Below are 18,003 nucleotides of genomic sequence, written 5' to 3' on the forward strand. Positions count from 1 at the left end.
TCAGAAATTAAATGTTCGTCAGGTATTGTGGAAAAACTCTGACATTTTACGTAACATCTGAGACGTCACAACACCGCTCCCGGATGGGCTCGAACCACCAACCTTTCGGTTAACAGCCGAACGCGCTAGCCATTGCGCCACGGACGCCCAAAAATTAAATGGTTGTCAGGTATTGTTGAAAATTTACGACTTTTCACGCTACATCTGAGACCCCACAAATCCTCTCTCGTTTGGGCTCGAACCACCAACCTTTCGGTTAACAGCTGAACGCACTAACCATTGCGCCACGGAAGCCCAAAAATTAAATGGTCGTCAGGTATTGTAGAAAAACTTTGGCTATTTACGTTACATTTGAGATCCAAAAACACCGCTCCCGGGTGGGCTCGAACCACCAAGCTTTCGATTAACAGCTGAACGCGCTAACCATTCGCCACGGACGCCCAAAAATTAAATGGTCGTCAGGTATTGTGGAAAAACTTTGGCTATTTACGTTACATTTGAGATCCAAAAACACCGCTCCCGGGTGGGCTCGAACCACCAACCTATTGGTTAACAGCCGAACGCGCTAACCATTGAGCCACGAAAGCTCAGAAAATAAATGGTTGTCACGTATTGTGGAAAAGTTTTGACTTTTTACGCTACATATGAGACCCAACAACACCTCTCCCGGGTGGGCTCGAACCACCAACCTTTCGATTAACAGCTGAACGCGCTAACCATTGCGCCACGCAAGCCCAAAAATAAAATGTTCGTCAGGTATTGTGGAAAAACTCTGACATTTTACGTTACATCTGAGACGTCACAACACTTCTCCCGGATAGGCTCGAACCACCAACCAATTGGTTAACAGCCGAACGCGCTAACCATTGAGCCACAGAAGCTCAGCAATTAAATGGTTGTCAGGTATTGTTGAAAAGTTACGACTTTTCAAGCTACATCTGAGACCCCACAAAACCTCTCTCGTTTGGGCTCGAACCTCCAACCTTTCGGTTAACAGCTGAACGCGCTGACCATTGCGCCACTGAAGCCCAAAAATTAAATGTTGGTCAGGTATTGTGGAAAAACTCCGACATTTTACGTTACATCTGAGACGTCACAACACTTCTCCCGGATGGGCTCGAACCACCAAACTATTGGTTAATAGCCGAACGCGCTAACCATTGCGCCACTGAAGCCCAAAAATTAAATTTTCGTCAGGTATTGAGGTAAAACTTTGACTTTTTACTTCACATCTGAGGCCTCACAACACCGCTCCCGGATGGGCTCGAACCACCAACCTTTCGGTTAACAGCCGAACGCGCTAACCATTGCGCCACGGACGCCCAAAAAAAATGGTCGTCAGGTATTGCGGAAAAACTTTGGCTATTTACGTTACATTTGAGATCCAAAAACACCGCTCCCGGGTGGGCTCGAACCACCAAGCTATTGGTTAACAGCCGAACGCGCTAACCGTTGAGCCACGAAAGATCAGAAAATAAATGGTTATCACGTATTATGGAAAAAGTCTGACTTTTCACGCTTCATCTGAGACCTCACAACACCTCTCCCGGGTGGGCTCGAATACCAACCTTTCGATTAACAGCTGAACGCGCTAACCATTGCGCCACGGAAGCCCAAAAATTAAATGCTCGTCAGGTATTGTGGAAAAACTCTGACATTTTACGTTACATCTGAGACGTCACAACACCGCTCCCGGGAGGGCTCGAACCACCAACCTTTCGGTTAACAGCTGAACGCGCTGACCATTGCGCCACTGAAGCCCAAAAATTAAATTTTCGTCAGGTATTGAGGTAAAACCTTGTCTTTTTACTTCACATCTGAGACCTCACAACACCGCTCCCGGATGGGCTCGAACCACCAACCTTTCGGTTAACAGCCGAACGCGCTAACCATTCGCCACGGACGACCAAAAATTAAATGGTCGTCAGGTATTTTGGAAAAACTTTGGCTATTTACGTTACATTTGAGATCCAAAAACACCGCTCCCGGGTGGGCTCGAACCACCAACCTATTGGTTAACAGCCGAACGCGCTAACTATTGAGCCACGGAAGATCAGAAATTAAATGGTTGTCACGTATTGTGGAAAAGTTTTGACTTTTAACGCTACATCTGAGACCCCACAACACCTCTTCCGGGTGGGCTCGAACCACCAACCTTTCAATAAGTGCTCGACGCGCTAATTATTGCGCCACGGAAGGCCAAAAATTAAATGTTCGTCAGGTATTGTGGAAAAACTCTGACATTTTACGTAACATCTGAGACGTCACAACACCGCTCCCGGATGGGCTCGAACCACCAACCTTTCGGTTAACAGCCGAACGCGCTAGCCATTGCGCCACGGACGCCCAAAAATTAAATGGTTGTCAGGTTTTGTTGAAAAGTTACGACTTTTCACGCTACATCTGAGACCCCACAAAACCTCTCTTTTGGGCTCGAACCACCAACCTTTCGGTTAACAGCTGAACGCGCTAACCATTGCGCCACGGAAGCCCAAAAATTAAATGGTCGTCAGGTATTGTGGAAAAACTTTGGCTATTTACGTTACATTTGAGATCCAAAAACACCGCTCCCGGGTGGGCTCGAACCACCAAGCTATTGTCTAACAGCCGAACGCGCTAACCGTTGAGCCACGAAAGATCAGAAAATAAATGGTTATCACGTATTATGGAAAAAGTCTGACTTTTCACGCTTCATCTGAGACCTCACAACACCTCTCCCGGGTGGGCTCGAATACCAACCTTTCGATTAACAGCTGAACGCGCTAACCATTGCGCCACGGAAGCCCAAAAATTAAATGCTCGTCAGGTATTGTGGAAAAACTCTGACATTTTACGTTACATCTGAGACGTCACAACACCGCTCCCGGGAGGGCTCGAACCACCAACCTTTCGGTTAACAGCTGAACGCGCTGACCATTGCGCCACTGAAGCCCAAAAATTAAATGTTCGTCAGGTATTGTGGAAAAACTCTGACATTTTACGTTACATCTGAGACGTCACAACACTTCTCCCGGATGGGCTCGAACCACCAACCTATTGGTTAATAGCCGAATGCGCTAACCATTCGCCACGGACGCCCAAAAATTAAATGGTCGTCAGGTATTGTGGAAAAACTTTGGCTATTTACGTTACATTTGAGATCCAAAAACACCGCTCCCGGGTGGGCTCGAACCACCAACCTATTGGTTAACAGCCGAACGCGCTAACCATTGAGCCACGAAAGCTCAGAAAATAAATGGTTGTCACGTATTGTGGAAAAGTTTTGACTTTTTACGCTACATATGAGACCCAACAACACCTCTCCCGGGTGGGCTCGAACCACCAACCTTTCGATTAACAGCTGAACGCGCTAACCATTGCGCCACGCAAGCCCAAAAATAAAATGTTCGTCAGGTATTGTGGAAAAACTCTGACATTTTACGTTACATCTGAGACGTCACAACACTTCTCGCGGATAGGCTCGAACCACCAACCAATTGGTTAACAGCCGAACGCGCTAACCATTGAGCCACAGAAGCTCAGAAATTAAATGGTTGTTAGGTTTTGTGGATAAGTTATGACTTTTTACGTTACATCTGAGACCCTACAACACCTCTCCCAGGTGGGCTCGAACCACCATCCTTTCGGTTAACTGCCGAACGCGCTAACCATTGCGCCAAGGAAGCCCAAAAAATTAAATGGTTGTCACGTATTGTGGAAAAGTTTTGACTTTTAACGCTACATCTGAGACCCCACAACACCTCTTCCGGGTGGGCTCGAACCACCAACCTTTCGATTAAGAGCTGGACGCGCTAATTACTGCGCCACGGAAGCCCAAAAATTAAATGTTCGTCAGGTATTGCGGAAAAACTCTGACATTTTACGTAACATCTGAGACGTCACAACACCGCTCCCGGATGGGCTCGAACCACCAACCTTTCGGTTAACAGCCGAACGCGCTAGCCATTGCGCCACGGACGCCCAAAAATTAAATGGTTGTCAGGTATTGTTGAAAAGTTACGACTTTTCACGCTACATCTGAGACCCCACAAATCCTCTCTCGTTTGGGCTCGAACCACCAACCTTTCGGTTAACAGCTGAACGCACTAACCATTGCGCCACGGAAGCCCAAAAATTAAATGGTCGTCAGGTATTGTAGAAAAACTTTGGCATTTGTAGAACGTACCATTGAGATCCAAAAACACCGCTCCCGGGTGGGCTCGAACCACCAACCTATTGGTTAACAGCCGAACGCGCTAACCATTGAGCCACGAAAGCTCAGAAAATAAATGTTCGTCAGGTATTGTGGAAAAACTCTGACATTTTACGTTACATCTGAGACGTCACAACACTTCTCCCGGATAGGCTCGAACCACCAACCAATTGGTTAACAGCCGAACGCGCTAACCATTGAGCCACAGAAGCTCAGCAATTAAATGGTTGTCAGGTATTGTTGAAAAGTTACGACTTTTCAAGCTACATCTGAGACCCCACAAAACCTCTCTCGTTTGGGCTCGAACCTCCAACCTTTCGGTTAACAGCTGAACGCGCTGACCATTGCGCCACTGAAGCCCAAAAATTAAATGTTGGTCAGGTATTGTGGAAAAACTCCGACATTTTACGTTACATCTGAGACGTCACAACACTTCTCCCGGATGGGCTCGAACCACCAAACTATTGGTTAATAGCCGAACGCGCTAACCATTGCGCCACTGAAGCCCAAAAATTAAATTTTCGTCAGGTATTGAGGTAAAACTTTGACTTTTTACTTCACATCTGAGGCCTCACAACACCGCTCCCGGATGGGCTCGAACCACCAACCTTTAGGTTAACAGCCGAACGCGCTAACCATTGCGCCACGGACGCCCAAAAAAAATGGTCGTCAGGTATTGCGGAAAAACTTTGGCTATTTACGTTACATTTGAGATCCAAAAACACCGCTCCCGGGTGGGCTCGAACCACCAAGCTATTGGTTAACAGCCGAACGCGCTAACCGTTGAGCCACGAAAGATCAGAAAATAAATGGTTATCACGTATTATGGAAAAAGTCTGACTTTTCACGCTTCATCTGAGACCTCACAACACCTCTCCCGGGTGGGCTCGAATACCAACCTTTCGATTAACAGCTGAACGCGCTAACCATTGCGCCACGGAAGCCCAAAAATTAAATGCTCGTCAGGTATTGTGGAAAAACTCTGACATTTTACGTTACATCTGAGACGTCACAACACCGCTCCCGGGAGGGCTCGAACCACCAACCTTTCGGTTAACAGCTGAACGCGCTGACCATTGCGCCACTGAAGCAGAAAAATTAAATTTTCGTCAGGTATTGAGGTAAAACCTTGTCTTTTTACTTCACATCTGAGACCTCACAACACCGCTCCCGGATGGGCTCGAACCACCAACCTTTCGGTTAACAGCCGAACGCGCTAACCATTCGCCACGGACGCCCAAAAATTAAATGGTCGTCAGGTATTTTGGAAAAACTTTGGCTATTTACGTTACATTTGAGATCCAAAAACACCGCTCCCGGGTGGGCTCGAACCACCAACCTATTGGTTAACAGCCGAACGCGCTAACTATTGAGCCACGGAAGATCAGAAATTAAATGGTTGTCACGTATTGTGGAAAAGTTTTGACTTTTAACGCTACATCTGAGACCCCACAACACCTTTTCCGGGTGGGCTCGAACCACCAACCTTTCAATAAGTGCTCGACGCGCTAATTATTGCGCCACGGAAGGCCAAAAATTAAATGTTCGTCAGGTATTGTGGAAAAACTCTGACATTTTACGTAACATCTGAGACGTCACAACACCGCTCCCGGATGGGCTCGAACCACCAACCTTTCGGTTAACAGCCGAACGCGCTAGCCATTGCGCCACGGACGCCCAAAAATTAAATGGTTGTCAGGTTTTGTTGAAAAGTTACGACTTTTCACGCTACATCTGAGACCCCACAAAACCTCTCTTTTGGGCTCGAACCACCAACCTTTCGGTTAACAGCTGAACGCGCTAACCATTGCGCCACGGAAGCCCAAAAATTAAATGGTCGTCAGGTATTGTGGAAAAACTTTGGCTATTTACGTTACATTTGAGATCCAAAAACACCGCTCCCGGGTGGGCTCGAACCACCAAGCTATTGGTTAACAGCCGAACGCGCTAAACGTTGAGCCACGAAAGATCAGAAAATAAATGGTTATCACGTATTATGGAAAAAGTCTGACTTTTCACGCTTCATCTGAGACCTCACAACACCTCTCCCGGGTGGGCTCGAATACCAACCTTTCGATTAACAGCTGAACGCGCTAACCATTGCGCCACGGAAGCCCAAAAATTAAATGCTCGTCAGGTATTGTGGAAAAACTCTGACATTTTACGTTACATCTGAGACGTCACAACACCGCTCCCGGGAGGGCTCGAACCACCAACCTTTCGGTTAACAGCTGAACGCGCTGACCATTGCGCCACTGAAGCCCAAAAATTAAATTTTCGTCAGGTATTGAGGTAAAACCTTGTCTTTTTACTTCACATCTGAGACCTCACAACACCGCTCCCGGATGGGCTCGAACCACCAACCTTTCGGTTAACAGCCGAACGCGCTAACCATTCGCCACGGACGCCCAAAAATTAAATGGTCGTCAGGTATTTTGGAAAAACTTTGGCTATTTACGTTACATTTGAGATCCAAAAACACCGCTCCCGGGTGGGCTCGAACCACCAACCTATTGGTTAACAGCCGAACGCGCTAACTATTGAGCCACGGAAGATCAGAAATTAAATGGTTGTCACGTATTGTGGAAAAGTTTTGACTTTTAACGCTACATCTGAGACCCCACAACACCTCTTCCGGGTGGGCTCGAACCACCAACCTTTCGATTAAGTGCTCGACGCGCTAATTATTGCGCCACGGAAGGCCAAAAATTAAATGTTCGTCAGGTATTGTGGAAAAACTCTGACATTTTACGTAACATCTGAGACGTCACAACACCGCTCCCGGATGGGCTCGAACCACCAACCTTTCGGTTAACAGCCGAACGCGCTAGCCATTGCGCCACGGACGCCCAAAAATTAAATGGTTGTCAGGTTTTGTTGAAAAGTTACGACTTTTCACGCTACATCTGAGACCCCACAAAACCTCTCTTTTGGGCTCGAACCACCAACCTTTCGGTTAACAGCTGAACGCGCTAACCATTGCGCCACGGAAGCCCAAAAATTAAATGGTCGTCAGGTATTGTGGAAAAACTTTGGCTATTTACGTTACATTTGAGATCCAAAAACACCGCTCCCGGGTGGGCTCGAACCACCAAGCTATTGGTTAACAGCCGAACGCGCTAACCATTGAGCCACGAAAGATCAGAAAATAAATGGTTATCACGTATTATGGAAAAAGTTTGACTTTTCACGCTACATCTGAGACCTCACAACACCTCTCCCGGGTGGGCTCGAACCACCAACCTTTCGATTAACAGCTGAACGCGCTAACCATTGCGCCACGGAGGCCCAAAAAATAAATGCTCGTCAGGTATTGAGGTAAAACTTTGACTTTTTACTTCACATCGGAGACCTCACAACACCGCTCCCGGATGGGCTCGAACCACCAACCCTTCGATTAACAGCCGAACGCGCGAACCATTGAGCCACGGAAGCTCAGAACTTAAATGGTTGTCACGTATTGTGGAAAAGTTTTGACTTTTTACGCTACATCTGAGAGCCCACATCACCTCTTCCGGGCAGGGCTCGAACCACCAACCTTTCGATTAACAGCTGAACGCGCTAACCATTGCGCCACGGAAGCCCAAAAAATAAATGTTCGTCAGGTATTGTGGAAAAGCTCTGACATTTTACGTTACATCTGAGACATCACAACACCGCTCCCGGATGGGCTAGAACCACCAACCTATTGGTTAAAAGCCGAACGCGCTAACCATTGAGCCACGGAAGCTCAGAAATTAAATGGTTGTCAGGTATTGTTGAAAAGTTACGACTTTTCACGCTACATCTGAGACCCCACAAAACCTCTCTCGTTTGGGCTCGAACCACCAACCTATCGGTTAACAGCTGAACAAGCTGACCATTGCGCCACTGAAGCCCAAAAATTAAATGTTCGTCAGGTATTATGGAAAAACTCTGACATTTTACGTTACATCTGAGACGTCACAACACTTCTCCCGGATGGGCTCGAACCACCAACCTATTGGTTAATAGCCGAACGCGCTAACCATTGCGCCACTGAAGCCCAAAAATTAAATTTTCGTCAGGTATTGAGGTAAAACTTTGACTTTTTACTTCACATCTGAGGCCTCACAACACCGCTCCCGGATGGGCTCGAACCACCAACCTTTCGGTTAACAGCCGAATGCGCTAACCATTCGCCACGGACGCCCAAAAATTAAATGGTCGTCAGGTATTGTGGAAAAACTTTGGCTATTTACGTTACATTTGAGATCCAAAAACACCGCTCCCGGGTGGGCTCGAACCACCAACCTATTGGTTAACAGCCGAACGCGCTAACCATTGAGCCACGAAAGCTCAGAAAATAAATGGTTGTCACGTATTGTGGAAAAGTTTTGACTTTTTACGCTACATATGAGACCCAACAACACCTCTCCCGGGTGGGCTCGAACCACCAACCTTTCGGTTAACAGCTGAACGCGCTAACCATTGAGCCACGGAAGCTCAGAAATTAAATGGTTGTCAGGTATTGTTGAAAAGTTACGACTTTTCACGCTACATCTGAGACCCCACAAAACCTCTCTCGTTTGGGCTCGAACCACCAACCTATCGGTTAACAGCTGAACGCGCTGACCATTGCGCCACTGAAGCCCAAAAATTAAATGTTCGTCAGGTATTGTGGAAAAACTCTGACATTTTACGTTACATCTGAGACGTCACAACACTTCTCCCGGATGGGCTCGAACCACCAACCTATTGGTTAATAGCCGAACGCGCTAACCATTGCGCCACTGAAGCCCAAAAATTAAATTTTCGTCAGGTATTGAGGTAAAACTTTGACTTTTTACTTCACATCTGAGGCCTCACAACACCGCTCCCGGATGGGCTCGAACCACCAACCTTTCGGTTAACAGCCGAATGCGCTAACCATTCGCCACGGACGCCCAAAAATTAAATGGTCGTCAGGTATTGTGGAAAAACTTTGGCTATTTACGTTACATTTGAGATCCAAAAACACCGCTCCCGGGTGGGCTCGAACCACCAACCTATTGGTTAACAGCCGAACGCGCTAACCATTGAGCCACGAAAGCTCAGAAAATAAATGGTTGTCACGTATTGTGGAAAAGTTTTGACTTTTTACGCTACATATGAGACCCAACAACACCTCTCCCGGGTGGGCTCGAACCACCAACCTTTCGATTAACAGCTGAACGCGCTAACCATTGCGCCACGGAAGCCCAAAAAATAAATGTTCGTCAGGTATTGTGGAAAAACTCTGACATTTTACGTTACATCTGAGACGTCACAACACTTCTCCCGGATGGGCTCGAACCACCAACCTATTGGTTAATAGCCGAACGCGCTAACCATTGCGCCACTGAAGCCCAAAAATTAAATTTTCGTCAGGTATTGAGGTAAAACTTTGACTTTTTACTTCACATCTGAGGCCTCACAACACCGCTCCCGGATGGGCTCGAACCACCAACCTTTCGGTTAAAAGCCGAATGCGCTAACCATTCGCCACGGACGCCCAAAAATTAAATGGTCGTCAGGTATTGTGGAAAAACTTTGGCTATTTACGTTACATTTGAGATCCAAAAACACCGCTCCCGGGTGGGCTCGAACCACCAACCTATTGGTTAACAGCCGAACGCGCTAACCATTGAGCCACGAAAGCTCAGAAAATAAATGGTTGTCACGTATTGTGGAAAAGTTTTGACTTTTTACGCTACATATGAGACCCAACAACACCTCTCCCGAGTGGGCTCGAACCACCAACCTTTCGATTAACAGCTGAACGCGCTAACCATTGCGCCACGGAAGCCCAAAAGTTTAATGCTCGTCAGGTATTGTGTAAAAACCTTGACTTTTTACGTCACATCTGAGACGTCACAACACTTCTCCCGGATAGGCTCGAACCACCAACCAATTGGTTAACAGCCGAACGCGCTAACCATTGAGCCACAGAAGCTCAGAAATTAAATGGTTGTTAGGTTTTGTGAATAAGTGTGACATTATGCTTTGTATTATTAGTAGGCCAGTTTATGAACAGCCCCATATTAGCTTAATGTCTATTATTTATCTAATCTCTCGTGTATAAAAAGGCCCCCTCTCTGTGTTAAAAATTCAGTCTATCTCGGACCTCGATCATGTATAAATCATTGTAAATAAAACCATAGTTTTAAAGTATCAACTCCTGTGTAGTCGTACAAACACACAACATGGTGTCAGAAGTTCGTTAATGTGGTATTTAGTCGCGCGATATCACGGTTAGCTTTAATTCGTTAATCAGTAATCGACTAGATTTGCGGTCTACCTCGACACGGAAAATGCAGAACGCCGCAGCCTTTCAAGTGCAACCGCCTTGCCAATTCAACTTTTCGAATTCCAATGAGTGGCCCCGATGGAGGAGGAGGTTCGAGAGATTCAGATCCGCGTCCGGTCTTAGTTCCAAGACAGGAGAGGAACAAGTCAACGCGTTAATATACATGATGGGCGACAAAGCTGATGACGTATTCTTGTCATTTACGTTTGCCACCGATGCAGAGAAGTCTGACTTCAATGTCGTTATGAATAAATTCGAAGGACATTTCATTCTCCGGAGGAACGTTATCTACGAGCGAGCAACCTTCAACTCACGAGTTCAGCAAGATGGCGAACCGGTAGAAGAGTTTATCACCGCGTGTCGAGCCCCGATTGAGAAATGTGCCTACGGAACTCTCCAAGACGAATTGCTGAGAGACCGAATAGTAGTCGGGGTGCGAGACAAAGCCCTGTCGGAAAAAATGCAATTAGACGGAAACCTTACACTGGAGAAAGCGATCTCAACCGCCCGCCATGCCGAAGAAGTTCGCCGACAACAACAAGAATTAAACGCAGGAAGTTATAAAAACGGAACTCCGGCTGTTGTCGAAAAGCTTGGCTCTCGAAACACCTCTCAGACGAAGGAGAACAGGCGACCAAGAGCAACTCATCCTTCAAGGCCAATTCAACGCGATCAAAAGGTTACTTCAGATACCTGCAAGAAATGCGGAATGTTCGAGAAACACAATCGAGAGCGATGCCCAGCATATAGAGCAGTTTGCAGGAAGTGTAAGAAGATTGGCCGCTACGAGCGTGTGTGTCAAAGGTCAACCACCAACTACAATCGTGAGGTCACATCGCAAATGATCTCTGTGGATGATGATGACTCAACGCCAATGGATACGTTCTTGGGAAAAGTCAGCAGCGACGAGATACAAGATCGTTGGATGGTAAACATTAGGATTAATGCAAAACAAGTTCAATTCAAGATAGATACCGGCGCGGACGTTTGCGTATTACCAGACTCGCTGTACAAGGCGAAATTTCAAGACTTAGCACTGAATAAATCTGACCGACGTCTGTTTGGACCAGGGAAGACCTTGATTAACTGCAAAGGTTTCATTGAAGCCTACCTGTCAAGTAGAGATACCACCATCCATGACAAGGTCTATGTCATCGACCAATTGCAAGTTCCACTTCTAAGCCTCAGAGCAAGTGAAGACCTGAAAATAGTTCAAAGAATCGATGAGCTGCAACTCACGGAGACGAGTATAAGACCAAAGGACCATTATCCTCAACTATTTACCGGCTTAGGACGAGTCAAACGAAGCTACAAACTGAAGCTGAAACCGAACGCAGTACCGTATGCAGTGACGACTCCACGTCGAGTTGCGATTCCTTTGATGTCACAAGTCGAAGCTGAATTGAAACGAATGGTGGACTTGGGAGTAATCCGGAGAGTCGAGGACCCCACAGACTGGTGCGCTCCCATGGTGGTCGTGAGAAAGGATTCTGGCGAATTAAGGATATGCGTGGATTATACGCAACTGAATAACTACGTACAACGTGAACGGTACCAGATACCGGCTGTAGACCATACGCTTGGACGACTGGCTGGAGCCGAGATCTTCTCAAAACTTGATTGTAATTCCGGTTAATGGCAGATACCGCTACATCCGGACTCCATATTACTAACGACTTTCATGACGCCATTTGGAAGATATTGCTGCAATTGCCTGCCCTTTGGTTTAACATCTGCATCCGAGCACTACCAAAGCCAAATGTCTTCGTATATTGAAGGCGTCAAGAACACAGTTTGTCATCAGGACGACATTCTAGTATGGGGCAAGGACATGGCCGAACATGATGAAAACCTAAAGGAAGTTCTCGAAAGATTGAAAGACCAAGGAGTCACGCTCAATGAAAGGAAATGCCTCTTTGGAGTCAAAAGGATCAAGTTTTTGGGGCACGTAATAGACAGTGCCGGGATCAGTCCAGACGAGGAGAAGGTTCGAGCCATAGTCGAGATGAAATCACCATCTGATGTCGCAGAGCTACGTCGTCTATTAGGAATGGTAAATTATCTTGGAAAGTTCATTCCCCGAATGGCCGAGCAGCTTAAACCACTAAGTAGTCTATTGAGCACCAAGAACAGCTGGATTTGGGGTACAAGTCAAGAAATGGCCTTCAAATACCTCAAGACGACGCTCACAAGCAAGCCTGTTTTGGGTATCTTCGATCCGAGGAAGCCAACAGTAGTATCCGCCGATGCGTCAAGCTATGGGATTGGAGCAATACTTCGACAAGAACAAGCCAATGGAACTTACAAAGTCATTGCCTATGCCTCGAAGACGTTATCCTCGACAGAACAACGCTATGCGCAGATCGAGAAGGAGGCGCATGCATTAACGTGGGCATGCCAGCGATTTGAGGATTTCATAACGGGTATAACAATAAAGCTAGAAACTGATCATCAGCCCCTTGTTTCCATATTGCATTCGAAACAACTGGACGATTTATCTCCGAGACTGCAAAGGCTACGTCTACGCATGATGCGATACTCGTACAAGGCCTCCTACGTGCCTGGAAAATCCTTAGTTGCCGCTGATACATTGTCTAGAGCTCCGTTGATAGACGTTGACGACAACGAGCTACAACAAGAAATTTCTGCTCACGTACAGTTAGTAATGATGAACCTACCCACTACAGATCCAAAGCTTGCGGAAATTCTTCATAAACAACAGGAAGATGCTACATGCAGAACATTACAACGTTACCTCGAACATGGATGGCCGGAGAAAAAACGCGTACACAGTAGTTGTAATGACTACTTCAGCTACAGGCATGAAATCACCATCCAAGACGGAATCATCATGAAAGGCAGCAGACTGCTCATTCCAAGTTCCATGCGTCCAGAAATAATGGATCGAATTCATCAAGGTCACATGGGAATCGTCAAATGTCGAGAAAGAGCCAAACAATCCGTCTGGTGGCCTGGAATTTCACGGGAAATCGAAGATAAGGTGAAAAGATGCGAACGATGTCTCAAAGAATCAGTCAACTTTCATGAGCCCTTAAAGCCAACAAGCTTACCCGAACGACCATGGCAAGCAGTTGCCATAGATATGCTACATCATGGGGGAAAATGGTACCTGGTCATGATGGACTACTACTCAAAATATCTGGAACTGGCTCGAATGAAAGATCAAACTACAAAAACTGTCATCGAGATCATCGAAGATATATTTGCACGACACGGAATTCCAGAGGTGGTCCGCAGCGATAATGGCACTAATTTATCAGCGACAAGAACCTTGGAATTCATCGCATTCTCCAAGAAATATGGATTTCGATCTATCACGAGCAGCCCAAGATATTCTCAAAGTAATGGGTTCGCAGAAGCAGCAGTAAAGACAGCGAAATCCATTTTAAAGAAATCTGACAACATCCCTTTGGCACTCTTGGCGTACCGATCTACACCGACGTCCAATGGTTTCAGTCCAGCACAAATGCTTATGAGTCGCCATCTCCGAACAACGCTCCCATTACCGTCAAACATGCTTGTCCCGACGATCTTATCAGCAGAACGTATCAAAGAAACATCACTAACGCAGAAAAAAACTCAGAAACGAAATTACGACCAACGCCATAGAGTCAGAGAGCTACACAAATTAGATCTTGGGAAAAGGGTATGGATAACCGATTTACGCAAAGAAGGAACCGTTGTCGAGAAAGCAGAGGAGCCCCGATCATATATAATCGAGACGTCTAAAGGAAGGATTCGAAGAAACCGGTTCCATCTAGTTCCCCTACCGGACAGTCATCAAAATCACGGAATCAAGTCTTTCACTCCGGAATCAAGTATTGGCCCAGAGGACGTCATAGATCCACCAAACATCATTGATCGAGAGGAACCTGTCTCTGAGCCAGCCCACGACAATCATCCATGCAATGCTGAAAACATTCAAGATACCGACAGAGAGAACTTGCGAGCTGATCCATCTGAGTCCTATACCACGAGGTCACCGGAAAGTACGAATAAGAGAAAGACAAGAAGCAAATTGCCAAAAGTCGACAAAGGGACAGTAACACGATCCGGAAGAATCTCAAAGCCATCGACTAAGTTAAATTTATAAAACGCATTCTTATTTGTATAAAAAAAGGGGATGTGACATTATGCTTTGTATTATTAGTAGGCCAGTTTATGAACAGCCCCATATTAGCTTAATGTCTATAATTTATCTAATCTCTCGTGTATAAAAAGGCCCCCTCTCTGTGTTAAAAATTCAGTCTATCTCGGACCTCGATCATGTATAAATCATTGTAAATAAAACCATAGTTTTAAAGTATCAACTCCTGTGTAGTCGTACAAACACACAACAATAAGTTATGACTTTTTACGTTACATCTGAGACCCTACAACACCTCTCCCAGGTGGGCTCGAACCACCATCCTTTCGGTTAACAGCCGAACGCGCTAACCATTGCGCCAAGGAAGCCCAAAAATTAAATGGTAGTCAGGTATTGTGGAAAAACTTTGGCTTTCTACGTTACATTTGAGATCCCACAACACCGCTCCCGGGTGGGCTCGAACCACCAACCTTTCGATTAACAGCTGGACGCGCTAATTATTGCGCCACGGAAGCCCAAAAATTAAATGTTCGTCAGGTATTGTGGAAAAACTCTGACATTTTACGTAACATCTGAGACGTCACAACACCGCTCCCGGATGGGCTCGAACCACCAACCTTTCGGTTAACAGCCGAACGCGCTAACCATTGCGCCACGGACGCCCAAAAAAAAAATGGTCGTCAGGTATTGTGGAAAAACTTTGGCTATTTACGTTACATTTGAGATCCCAAAACACCGCTCCCGGATGGGCTCGAACCACCAACCTTTCGATTAACAGCCGAACGCGCTAACATTGAGCCACGGAAGCCCAAAAATTAAATGTTCGTCAGGACAATAAATAAAAATGTACCTCGATTTTTAATAACATTTTCAAAATCGACGTTTCACGGCCAAAGAAGCATATTTTGAGTATTTCTACACTATTTTCAAATATAAACACTGAAACCATTATTTTTATACTTTTTGCTTTAATTCAAGCAATGTAACGATATTCATTCAAAAAACTGTTAAAATTCAATTTTCAATAAGAAATCGTATTCACGGATTTTGTGTCTTGAAGAAGAAAAACCAGCGATTTTTTCGGTACTTTTTTGAATGCATTTTTTTCTGGAGAAATTTTTGACCGAATTCAGCTTAATTCCCTATAAAACACTCATTAAAAGTGATTTCATCTCGATTGAACAATAAATAAAAATGTACCTCGATTTTTAATAACATTTTCAAAATCGACGTAACTCGGCCTAAGATATGGCCGTTGCCGAGAGTGCTAGTTAAAAATTCGAATTTAAATTAAGTGAGACAAATTAACCTTCATCTTTATAACCTTGACTTTTTACGTCACATCTGAGACCTCACAACACCGCTCCCGGATGGGCTCGAACCACCAACCTATTGCTTAACAGCCGAACGCGCTAACCATTGCGCCACGGAAGCCCAAAAGCTAAATGCTCGTCAGGTATTGTGCAAAAAACTTGACTTTTTACGTCACATCTGAGACCTCACAACACCGCTCCCGGATGGGCTCGAACCACCAACCTATTGGTTAACAGCCGAACGCGCTAACCATTGCGCCACGGAAGCCCAAAAGTTAAATACTCGTCAGGTATTGTGTAAAAACCTTGACTTCTTACGTCACATCTGAGACCTCACAACACCGCTCCCGGATGGGCTCGAACCACCAACCTATTGGTTAACAGCCGAACGCGCTAACCATTGCGCCACGGAAGCCCAAAAGTTAAATGCTCGTCAGGTATTGTGTAAAAACCTTGACTTTTTACGTCACATCTGAGACCTCACAACACCGCTCCCGGATGGGCTCGAACCACCAACCTATTGGTTAACAGCCGAACGCGCTAACCATTGCGCCACGGAAGCCCAAAAGTTAAATGTTCGTTAGGTATTGTGTAAAAACCTTGACTTTTTACGTCACATCTGAGACCTCACAACACCGCTCCCGGATGGGCTCGAACCACCAACCTTTCGGTTAACAGCCGAACGCGCTAACCATTGCGCCACGGACGCCCAAAAAAAATGGTCGTCAGGTATTGCGGAAAAACTTTGGCTATTTACGTTACATTTGAGATCCAAAAACACCGCTCCCGGGTGGGCTCGAACCACCAAGCTATTGGTTAACAGCCGAACGCGCTAACCATTGAGCCACGAAAGATCAGAAAATAAATGGTTATCACGTATTATGGAAAAAGTTTGACTTTTCACGCTACATCTGAGACCTCACAACACCTCTCCCGGGTGGGCTTGAACCACCAACCTTTCGATTAACAGCTGAACGCGCTAACCATTGCGCCACGGAAGCCCAAAAATTAAATGCTCGTCAGGTATTGTGGAAAAACTCTGACATTTTACGTTACATCTGAGACGTCACAACACCGCTCCCGGGAGGGCTCGAACCACCAACCTTTCGGTTAACAGCTGAACGCGCTGACCATTGCGCCACTGAAGCTCAGAAATTAAATGGTTGTCACGTATTGTGGAAAAGTTTTGACTTTTTACGCTACATCTGAGACCCCACATCACCTCTTCCGGGTGGGCTCGAACCGCCAACCTTTCGATTAACAGCTGAACGCGCTAACCATTGCGCCACGGAAGCCCAAAAATTAAATGTTCCTCAGGTATTGTGGAAAAACTCTGACATTTTACGTTACATCTGAGACATCACAACACCGCTCCCGGATGGGCTAGAACCACCAACCTATTGGTTAACAGCCGAACGCGCTAACCATTGAGCCACGGAAGCTCAGAAATTAAATGGTTGTCAGGTATTGTGGAAAAGTTACGACTTTTCACGCTACATCTGAGACCCCACAAAACCTCTCTCGTTTGGGCTCGAACCACCAACCTATTGGTTAACCGCCGAACGCGCTAACCATTGCGCCACGGAAGCCCAAAAGTTAAATGCTCGTCAGGTATTGTGTAAAAACCTTGACTTTTTACGTCACATCTGAGACCTCACAACACCGCTCCCGGATAGGCTCGAACCACCAACCTATTGGTTAACAGCCGAACGCGCTAACCATTGAGCCACGGAGGCTCAGAAATTAAATGGTTGTCAGGTGTTGTGGAAAAACTTTGGCTTTCTACTTTACATTCGAGACCCCACAACACCTCTCCCGGGTGGGCTCGAACCACCAACCTTTCGATTAACAGCTGAACGCGCTAACCATTGCGCCACGGAATCCCAAAAATTAAATGCTCGTCAGGTATTGTGTAAAAACCTTGACTTTTTACGTCACATCTGAGACCTCACAACACCGCTCCCGGATGGGCTCGAACCACCAACCTATTGGTTAACAGCCGAACGCGCTAACCATTGCGCCACGGAAGCCCAAAAGTTAAATACTCGTCAGGTATTGTGTAAAAACCTTGACTTCTTACGTCACATCTGAGACCTCACAACAC

At 46.0% G+C, this 18,003-nt stretch overlaps 1 protein-coding gene across 1 annotated transcript; it reads left to right on the plus strand.

Annotated features, from left to right (window-relative positions):
- Positions 1-10,482: 10,482 nt before the first annotated feature.
- Positions 10,483-12,114, plus strand: LOC149584264 (uncharacterized). Its single transcript, XM_089863475.1, has one exon. It carries the CDS (start codon positions 10,483-10,485, stop codon positions 12,112-12,114), a length of 1,632 nt encoding a protein of 543 aa, XP_089719601.1.
- Positions 12,115-18,003: the final 5,889 nt, after the last annotated feature.

Source organism: Phalangium opilio, unplaced genomic scaffold, assembly GCF_054372755.1.
Source record: "Phalangium opilio isolate 3A_F unplaced genomic scaffold, DU_Popi_V2 ptg001170l_1, whole genome shotgun sequence".
NCBI lineage: Eukaryota > Metazoa > Arthropoda > Arachnida > Opiliones > Phalangiidae > Phalangium > Phalangium opilio.